Source organism: Oreochromis aureus, linkage group 3 (assembly GCF_013358895.1).
Source record: "Oreochromis aureus strain Israel breed Guangdong linkage group 3, ZZ_aureus, whole genome shotgun sequence".
NCBI classification, from domain to species: Eukaryota; Metazoa; Chordata; class Actinopteri; order Cichliformes; family Cichlidae; genus Oreochromis; species Oreochromis aureus.
In genome coordinates, this window is record NC_052944.1 from 9,730,838 (window position 1) to 9,741,542 (window position 10,705).

The 10,705-nt window shown below is 40.0% G+C and overlaps 2 protein-coding genes across 2 annotated transcripts; both read right to left on the bottom strand.

Annotated features, from left to right (window-relative positions):
* Window positions 1-2,660: 2,660 nt before the first annotated feature.
* On the bottom strand, window positions 2,661-4,571 carry LOC116315500 (citrate synthase-lysine N-methyltransferase CSKMT, mitochondrial-like). Its single transcript, XM_039609321.1, has 2 exons — window positions 4,380-4,571; window positions 2,661-3,382 (listed from the first exon to the last, which is right to left on the bottom strand). Exons 1-2 carry the CDS (start codon window positions 4,456-4,458, stop codon window positions 2,706-2,708), a joined length of 756 nt encoding a protein of 251 aa, XP_039465255.1. The 5' UTR covers window positions 4,459-4,571; the 3' UTR covers window positions 2,661-2,705.
* Window positions 4,572-4,972: 401 nt separating this feature from the next.
* Window positions 4,973-9,393, bottom strand: LOC116315509 (ubiquitin thioesterase OTUB1). Its single transcript, XM_031733832.2, has 7 exons — window positions 9,267-9,393; window positions 7,300-7,361; window positions 6,831-6,929; window positions 6,585-6,703; window positions 6,321-6,405; window positions 5,761-5,955; window positions 4,973-5,567 (listed from the first exon to the last, which is right to left on the bottom strand). Exons 1-7 carry the CDS (start codon window positions 9,346-9,348, stop codon window positions 5,370-5,372), a joined length of 840 nt encoding a protein of 279 aa, XP_031589692.1. The 5' UTR covers window positions 9,349-9,393; the 3' UTR covers window positions 4,973-5,369.
* Window positions 9,394-10,705: the final 1,312 nt, after the last annotated feature.

A 10,705-nucleotide genomic window follows, 5' to 3' on the forward strand; every position in this document is an offset into this window, starting at 1 on the left:
CTTTCACAACAAAACTGGACAAATGCAGAAATAAATCTATTGAATTACGAGGTTGAAAGTCTCTCTAAAGATGACACATTACATTACATTGCATTAACACAGAGAAGAGTTTTGTCATGTGTAAAATTCACACAGTGTCAGACGGTTTTGTTAGTAGTGAAGTGCATTTTAAAGCTAAAGACACACAGAGGTTTTCTAGCATGTTTACTAGATGCTGGATTCATGCAAAAAGAGTTTGGGTGGAAATGTAGCCACATATGATTGCAATAAGGGAAGTAGTGGTGTAGTTTAGTCTGATATTTTCAGTCTTATATTTTTCAAGGGTTAAGGGTCTTTATTTGCTATTTGTGCATAAACCAGCAGTCAAGGCATCTGCAATTCTTGTGCAGAGCTCTCTCAGTCATAGTAAAGATGACTAAACAAGACAATACAATACTAATATTGTAAATTATAAATCAGACCCCCTTTACAAGAGGGGTGGCAGTATATACACAAGTCTAATTATATTGCAGATATTGCACGGTTAGCATATGCACATTCCTGGTGAGATAGTTTGGGGTTATTATTGCACATTGTTCAGTGGTTTTTGTTTTCCATCAGTCTGACTGTGGTGGGGAAGAAGCTATTGATAAACTTTGTTCTGTGAGTGATGATGCTGTCTGCTCTGCTGTGTCTTAGGTTGTATGTGCAGCTCCTGTGTCTGAGCATAGAGTGAGCTGGATGGAGTGAGTTTGTGATAATCCCCTCTGCTCTTTTCCTGCAGTGCTGTGTGTATATAGAGTCCATGGATGGAAGTTTTGTCCCTATGATCCTCTCCGCAGTCTTCATGACTCTTTGCAGAGCCTTCGTCTCTGCCTGTGTGGTGTTCCCATGCCTGCGGAGAGGATGCTCTCTATTAGTCCTCTGTGGGCCTGGGTGAGAGGGCAATGGTTCAGGCCGGCTTTCCTGAGCAGCCTAATGAGATAAAGCCTTTGCTGGGCTTTTTTTCACTGTGGCCGTGGTGTTAAGAGTCCACCTCAGGTCTGTTGTGAACTGCAATCCCAGGAGTCTGTGGCTGTTATCCTGGGTGGAAACACGGTCATAACTGTACAGGGTGAAGAGTTTGGGCCTGAGGAAACAGCTCTGTAGGAATCTTGTGCTGACTGTGAGTTCAGCAGACACCCGTCTTCCCATTCTCACCACCTGTGGTCTATCTGTCAGGAATTCCAGAATCCAGTTGTAGATGGGAGTTGGGACGCCGAGGTCTGTGAGCTTCTTGATCAGCTGGTGTTGAAAGCAGAACCGTAGACCAGGAAAAGCATCCTGGCATACATTCTGCTACTTTCCAGATGTTGCAGAGCATGGTGTAAGGGTATTGCTACCGCGTCATCCACTGATCGACTGGGGGGTAGGCAAACTGGAGGCGATCGGCAGTGTCTGGGGACATGTGGTTGATGTGTGTGAGAACCAGTTTTTCGAGGCATTTCATGGCAATTGGTGTGAGTGCCACTGGCCTGAAGTCATTTAGGGTGGACATGTCCGGTCTTTTGGAGACTGGTATGATGGTGGAGGATTTGAAAATGCATGGGACTACTGCCTGACAGGTTGAAATGCATAATGCATTTGCAATTTAGGCACACTGTTACCTCCCAACAAGTATCCCTCATCATCATTTCTGTGTGGCGTTTCTCTCTGTGTGTGAGTACTCAGGCTTCTTCCCGCAGAGACATGCAGGTCAGTGGGGTTAGGTTGTTTTTTCTCTTTGTTTTTTGTTTGTCTTTTAAATTGCCCATAGGTGTGAGCGGCTGTCTTTGTGCTAGAGAGATGCCTTTTCCACCCACCCACCCTCCCAAAAAGGTAGAATTGGAAAAGTGGAAGATAATAGATGACTGGATGACATTTGTGATGTATTATGTAAAGCTGCCAGGTATTTCGATATTTTTCATAAATAAATCTGAGTAACATGAATTAATAAATCAGAAATACTATCTGAACGCAGGAGATCCAACACTGCCAAAAAAATATTAATTTGATTGGATACCATTAATGTGTCTAGCTGATGTTTTTTCTTCCCTTTTCTTTCTTCCCTGTTGTAGCGCACTCTAACTTTGGTACTTTGTACCTAGAGCTACTCTTATGTTTACAAAGAGGAAATGAGTGTTGTGGTCGCGACCTGGAAAACACACTGCCACAACACCACAACAGCTTTGCCTACTTATCTCCCTGTATATAGAAGTTCAGTACTTCCATAATATGATCTCCCAAATCTACTGCACATCAAACATTCTATCGTGTACCTAAAACTGCTGTCTCCAGGCCTGGAAATGTTTCTACTCTACTGAGCTGCATGTCTTTAAATATTTCTCTAAAAGAGGCATGTGTGTGCAAAGTATATTTGCACATTGTATTACAGTGTTGTGTTCTGCTGGATGGGATTTGAAATCCTGGATGCTGGGTGCCTGCTGGCCACTAGATGGCAGTGTGTGACAAGTAATGAAAGAGAGAGACAAATCTATGCAACTCAAACATGAGACACAGATTTACAGTTCAGAGATGATTCTATACATAGTTTACTCATACAGACTATAATACAATATATGTGCTATATGAGTTAAAGTTATTCTACACCACGGAATATTTCTACTTATGTCTTATGAGAAGAAAGATGATATTAATGACAGTTGTGTTGTATTATTTTATTTATTTACTGGAGTAAAAAGTTACAGCTATAGAACAGGGTGAGGGGTCACCTGGTAGCAGTAGTAATGGATCCCCCTTAGCTCCCCAACCTCCTGCACCCCAACATCTGCTGTCATCACTCCCGGATCCTGTGCAGCCGTCTCCAGCCAAATAAGCCTGGAGTCAGGGTCCTCATCAGAAAACTGGAGCAAGGACCCTGAACTCCGCAACACCCTTAAACACTGCTTCAAGACCAGGCTGGCATTCTGCTTCCCCTCCCTGGACCTTAACAAGGCATCAGTGGTCCCCTTGTCAATTATAAGGTCCACAGTACTAGGACTGAAGCGTTTATCAAGCTGTGTGCAGTCCAGCTCTACGAACTCAATTTGAGAAGAACAGCTGTGAGGTTGAATGGCTTTGGCTTGAATGTGTTCCTGCATTAGTTTCACAGCTATGGGGGAAATGTCAGCACAAGTGACATGAACGGAGACAGGAGAGTGCCTGTAGATAGAGGGTCCCAGTGCTGATGTCCCACAGCCCATATCCACCACGTGGAGCGCAGCGTCTGGGCGAGACATAGTTTGCAAGAGGGGCATGATGAAGTCTCGGACAGAATCGAAACCAAAAAACCACTCAAAGTTTTTGAAGGGGGCTTTCCCGCTGCTGGTCTCGGTGTAGAAGCGGTCCCAGGTTGCTTTCTTATCCATGTTTTCAATCAGTTCAGCTACAGTGAAACAAAGATGAGACACAGGAGTTATCAGTAATACACAAAACAGCTGTTATTTTTGCATGATCATGATTGAGCTCTTTTCTTAGGTTATAAACAGACACTAATAATTTCTTTTGAGGAAGTTCCCTCAACTTTAACGTGATTTACAAGTTTATGCAACAGCAGTGTATATAAGATACATTTATTCATTGCTGATACTGTTGTAAAGATCAAGCACAGAATCTTTCAGTCAAATCCATGTGATGAACATGCTTTACTGTTTGGTACGGAAGCGTAGAGCTGCCACCCAGGCAAAAGAAAAATAGAAGTATATCACGTTATAACGTGAAAAGTTTATTGTTCTAACAAGATACTTTTCACGTTCGTACAATATAATATTTATATTCTACGAACGTGATAATTATGCATATTGTAATAACGTGATATTATATTGTTCAAACGTCAAAAGTATATTGTACAAACACGAAAAGTATCTTGTTAGAACAATAAACTTTTCACGTTATAATGTGATATACTTCTATTTTTCTTTTGCCTGGGTGGCAGCTCTACGCTTCCGTAGTTTGGTTCAGCTTTTCGGAAGCTGCAGTTTATGGTGTTGTACTGACAGGTGTTTGACTAAGTGTTGCCCACCCTAACTATAACCGTGAGCGAAGGTCTGCACAAAGCAACACACCACTGTTTAGAAGACACACTGCGGCTACGATTAGAGACTTAAAGCACATCTTTCTACACAGCTACGATGACCTTTAATAGGGTTTAATGTGTAAACTAGAAACCGACTGTATTATAGAGGGCTTCCTCGTGGTACAACTGCTTTTTTCAGTGAATACGTCACTAGCTTGCACCCACCGTTACACCAAAGTCCTTCATCTCCGTGAATGGCTAACCTGTTGTAGCTAGTTAGCTTATCAGTCGGCAGTCATGTGTAGCATTAAATGTCATGAAAAATATACATATTTTTTATTACAAAAATATGACGTTTTGTACATACCAGTTAGAGAAGAATGATACCGTAAATAAGCGCCAAAAACTCTTCTGCCTGACAAAAACGACTTTAAAAACGGAGACATCTTGCCTTAGTTTCACTCCAACCTTTGTCGTAAGAGTTCTCACTTTGGTATTTTTTCTTACTACCAAGAGGACTCTCCGTCCATAAAATGCTAGAGCAAAGTATTTGCTACCCTATAGACGATCTTTGACTCGGTTATGCTGCAGTGACGGAACTGCGCATGTGTGTGAGTGCAAGTGTAAACAATATACACCCACTTAACCATCCTGCCAAAAAGCAGCTGTCCGTGTAAATCACTGACATCCGTATATTGAAAACTATAGATCAAACTGTTTTTAGGAAACCAGCAACATTTTAACATGTTTTCTCTCGTAGTTCATATACAATTTATTACTGTATAGTCCCATCGTCTTCTTTCCCCTCTCCCTCTAATTTGACCTGCAGGAATAGTGCAATAATGCTCTCAATTAAAGTATAGTTATATCAGGTTCCATCAGTGTGCAGTGATGACTAAGAACGTTATTGTCAACTTTCAATATTTAACTGAAAAACAAAAATCATACTGACACAAGAAATAAGATGTAAATTGCTTTAATAAAACTCAATGAAACGCAGTGTAACAAAGGAAAAGAAACAAACAAAGCAAGTAGATAACATTTACAACCACAAAAGAAAAAAAAACCCTGTACAACTCTAAATGGTTGGAGTCACTTCTATATTTCCAAAGATTTTTTTTTTTTTATTTCATCATTTTGTTATGACTGAAGGTAAATTTGGGGGTTTGGGGCGAGAAGGGCAAAGGAGGCAAGTAATGTGATTTTCTCTCTCTTTTTCTTTTTTTTTTTCCAAATACACAAGTGTAATCTTATACACAGATGTATGTTTCATCAGCATGGCTGCTGGTAGCATTTTCTGAATGCGCTGCTGCGGCACACAGCAGGAGATGCATGAGATGGGCCGTGGCCAGGAGTGCTATTTGTACAAGATGTCGTAATGGCCAGGTCTATAGAGGAGGAAGATGCGGGGGTCTCCGCCTTCGGGAAAGACGTGGTGATTGACTGTTCCTCCCTCTCCTCTATCCATGTACTCCACCAGAATGGATACGTCCAAGGCCTGAGCTAAGGCGATGATGTGAATGTGGTCACTTTCTTTAGACATTGGCTCTACCTCCTTGGAAAAAGAGAAAGAAAAAAAAAAAAAGCACATTAGGTTTGAGTTTCAGACAATAAAACATCTTCATTATACCAGAATGGCAAACACTGTACTCTTTACACAACGTCGGTCATAACAATTCAACAGTTATGTACATTGTATTTAAATTTAAAAACAGGAAAATGGTTATCTATGTAGGGAAAACCTTCACCTGCTGGCAGAACTCCTTGACAGTGCGCCCACCCTCTATGAAATGCTGAAAGAAGGTATGCTCTCGCTGCAAGTAGCCTGAGGTGAGCAACCGCAGGTACACCACCACATAGTCTGATACGTTCTGGTCGTTGAAGGAGCTCAGCACCTCCTGCAGCCTCGGCTGTTTCTCACACAGTTCAATCAAGTCCATGAACTAGCAGGAAAAACAATATTTACATATTTAGACTCATGTACTCGGGCCTCAGCTTGCCAACTTTCTATTTAACTGGCCAAAACAAATTTGGCTGCATGTTCCATTTCATTGAACACATCATGTGCTCTGGCAGATGACCATCTAAAATTGGCTAGTCAGTAAGGATCGTCATCTGCACCTTATCCAACATAACAAATGATATGCTGTCAGTCAGGTTGAGGGTTTTACACCTCTTTTTTTAAGCTTTTTTACAGTAGCAATGCAAAAAAGCAGAAAATAAAACAAATGTATCTAACTAGATGACATGCATTTGCTACTACAGCAACTTCAGCAAAATAGTCATTTAGGTTTGCCAGAATACTCACAGTATTGTGAAAATCTTCAATAGTAAACTCAGTGAAACCTTCGTTAACCAGATCCAGTTTACTTTTAGCTGCAACTGCTTTGAACCTGAAGAGACAAAATGTGTATTTAAAGGTAAACATTGTAAATATTAAAGCCACCTATGTGCTTATCTGAATTTTAAAATATTGAAAACAGAACACAGTGTACTGCTCACACACATTCACACATTGAGTATAGACACCAACAGCCAGCAGAGCACACACAGTAACCACTCTGGCACTCACTTCTGAAGTTCTTTGCTGTCATCTAGCAGGGACTCGAGATGTGCAAAGCCAAAGGCTCTGTAGAAACAGTTTCCATCTGGTCGCGTCTTGCGAATGTACGAGTATTTTTTGTGCAGGTCCTGTAATAACAATAATTTTAAAAAATCTTTAAGATCAGATCCAAAACTGTTATTGCGAATTTAAACAGAGAAACTTTGGATTGACACGTGGCTGCAGTAACCTGAGAGGTGCTGCGCTCTGACTGACCTTGATCTTGAGCTGATAAACCATGTCATCCTCAGCGTACTCGCCCTGCAGCACCGACAGGTCCTGTCTGTCTGACACTAAAGGGTTACTGTTGGCTATCTGCACAACCACACACACAAAACTGCAAATTAGTCACTGCAATCCATCTCCATACTTGTTTTTAGACTTTTTATTACACAGTACATCTGTGATTATGCATTAGTAACATTTCTTTTATTATAAGCTCACAGCTGTGCACATAAACCCTGTTACAGGTAAAGGTCAATGTAATTACTGCAAAGATAGATTCTCAAAGACATGCATCTCATTTGTTTTCAGTGTGCAAATTATGCTTTTATAGCCCTGTCCACATGTGATCTGAGATTTCTGAAGTTGCTCATCCGGATCCCCAGAATAACGCCAAGCTATCTTTATTTCTTTTTGCTGCCCAAACTAAACTTGACCTTTAAGATAAAAAGGGCTTCCTTACCTCCTGCTGAATCCGGTCCTGTTGAGCAATTATGGCCTCATCATATGCTAGGCAGTTCACTCCTGTAAGACAAGGGTGACAAATTCAAGAGGCTTCAGGAGTAGAGTAGTACTTAAATGACATACTGGCCGAAACAGAGGATAGTGAAGCTGTGGCATTGGGATTTTAACTGCACATCAGATTAGAAGCACTATTTGAAATCGCAGTGTTCCAGTGATGCAAAGTGTGTACTTTAGATTTACATTACCATAAATATAGTAGCATTTATGGTACTATAAACTGACAACAGCACTGTAACAGTTCTGAAACTGAGACCAAAACTGCACTACAAACATCTGCAGTATCAAAGCAGAACTCCATCTTCCCAAACTGTATGGAGGTGCTAATGTTTCGTTAAAGGATGCTAGTCTGAGGAAAACTGCTTAGGTTAACTTTTTTAGTAGAGTGCGATCCTAATGTGATCTACTGCACAGATGTGTGGTTTGAAAAAAATGAAAAAATAGAAACAGTATGAACTGAAAGCTAAAACACAGTTTCAGCTTTTAGTGTTTCAGAAAGTTAGGATACAAGCATTTGCTACTAGGGAAACAACTGTTGCACCAATTCAATATTTGGATTGGATATCGATCAGATACCAACTGTGAAAACTGGACCAGCTATCAGTGATAACGAGCCAGCCCATTCGATTCATTTCTGTGTTGCTGTGTTTACTTTGCCACGTGTATCCTAGGGCTGTTTTCTTTTATTTCACTAATAAATATCAACATTTGTATAGAATTATATTTATTTGTTCCTTTTCAGTTTTCAAAGTTAGGAAAATGTTTTAAGTTAAGTCTCGTATTTCCTGACACATATAAGAATACTTTCTAGTCTCTTGCTCACAGCGTTATAGATTATTAATTTAAAACCGGTATCTTATCTCTAGTCAGTATTAGCAGACACCCAAGCTGTATTGGATGGGAATCAGAACAAGCTGATTTGGCCCATCTCTGACTGCATTCACGTTTACATTTGGTGTGTTTACGCAGGTGTGACCTAGTGACACTGGCAGTGTACCTGCATTGCACCTGCAATGCTGTTTGACAATGTAATACCCAAACAAGCCAGGAATTAAAACTGAACTAACTCGATATTACTTGGTTTTACTAGGAAATTAAAAAATGCCTAGCTTGTATTTAACAATCACAATTAAATGCGACTGCATTATCTTGGCTGTAAAAATAAATAAATAAACTCGATCACCCGTAATACAGTGTAGGTTAAGATGCCAGTTTCTTAATAAAAGTAACGGCGCCAGGTGCTGCATGTCGTTTTGGTTTAAATGTCCTTTTTCACAAAGCCCTTTTAACGCGGTGTTTTCCTTCTCAGTGGCGAAACCACTGAATTCGTTTTAATGCCAGACAGCTGCATGTAAACAAAATGTAATAAAATGTGGAATAAATCAGTTGACAAAGACACACTCCCCCCTTCCGTTTTCATCACCTGCTGACACCAATAAGCAAACAAGAGCGCATTTAGCCCTTGGTCAGCATTTAACATGAAAACAAGTTAACCTACAAGCTAACGTCAGTCAGCTAAGCTTGGCTAGCGCGACTTGTGCGAAAACAAAACAAATTCTAGCCACGACGCAGTTTTATAAACTAAAAATACGACGCCTTTTCTTTAATAATAAGTACACATTTTAAGCATTTCCAAAAGCCAAAACCTCTGGGACTGTCACTCACTGCTGCCTTGACATTAACTAAACAAGCTTTTTTTTTTCTTTGTGTAGCATTGGCAGCTAGCTAACGTTAGCCCAGAAGCTCTGGCCTCTGTGTGCCCCTCACCGCTGCACATCAGCCAGATTCAGCACGGAGGAGGCAACGGCTGAAACGCTTTACAGATGTTCGTGTGGATAAGAGTTTCGTTTAGAAGAGAAATGGCAGCGCACTTTGCTTGATATTTGTTGGTGTAACTGTTTCTCTCACCCTCCATCTCTCCCTGTGATGACTCTTGCTGCTCCTCCGCCATCTTAGCTGTCGAGATCGGTTTCCTCCCTCCGCATGACATCACTCGTCGCACACTTCCGAGCGCAGGCCACCGGTAAACTTACTTTATTTACTTATTTATTTATTTATTTATTCATTCATTCATTCATTCATTTATTTAGTTTGTGGTCAACCTTTTCGCATGAATAATGACTTTGTTAACAAAGCTAAAGCGTCATACGAGGCTTCCAGTACATTCCATTGGCTGATGTTTTACCAGAAAATAATGCATTTATTTATATAATTACAGTATTATGTCATATTTAATATACATTTATTTCTTTATTATATTATAACTTTAACTAAAATTAATAGATAAAGAAATAAATATTTGGTAGTGTTGTCAAAGGGTTCGTGTTGTTGCTGGGATATGAAAAGCCCTCCACAGCATTGTAACAGGTTGCTTTTCTGAGGGTCAAACAGGATTATGAGGCAGGTGAAGTGTGCAGTCCTTCCACAAAACCATGGACCCTCACAGAACTGCACGGTCACTGGTTTGGGGTAATTTGTTTAATTGCAAACATGGTAAAAGTTATGCACTAATTAAGCAAATCCCTGCTTAAGTTAGTTCTAATTGGCTGGCTTTTATTTATCAAGTTAGTGGCTATTCTTCAATAACTGTGATGAAGGTAAAAATCCAACAAACAATTAGTTTTGTACATTCAGCCCACTGTGATTTTGAGTTGGCTGGACCGGATGAAGGTCCTTTCCTGTCAGTATAAAGGTGTTCAACTGCACATTCAAACTTAGTATTAGAAAAAGCAGAGCAATTTCAACAACATATCTAAATATAAATATCATATAAATGTAAGAAATCTCTTACATCTCTCTTTGGGCATACATTTTAAGAAATAAATGTGGATAATTACATTTCTAAAAAATCTGGTCACTCATTCCCCAGACTGTCCTGTTATTACAAAACAAAGTTTTTCTTAATCCACAGGAAACATCCTGTTTTTTTAATGTATTTATTTATCGTTTTTGTTTTGTTATAATGGATGTAAAAAAGAGAAATTTTGATAGTATCAGAATCAATAGTTAAAAAAATAACAGAAAGGGTCCTGTCATCTAATTGTTTATCTATTAGTTTGATGCATGAATTTCCATAAGGGAGGGGAAAACATTAAGATGCATCAAAAAATTAAAGTCCAAAATTTATGCCCTCCATTATATTTATCATAGCTGTCCAGTGGTCCGAACTGGAGTCTTTACCAGACCGATTTATGTTTGACACCCTTGCCCTGCAGTACTCTTAAGAAAACCCTGACAATCAAACAAGCGCATATGAGTAAGCACTCTGTGACAGTGGGGAGGAAAAACACCCTTTTAACAGGAACAAAGTAGGGCAGAACCGGCCTTGGGGAAGGCTGCCACTCCTC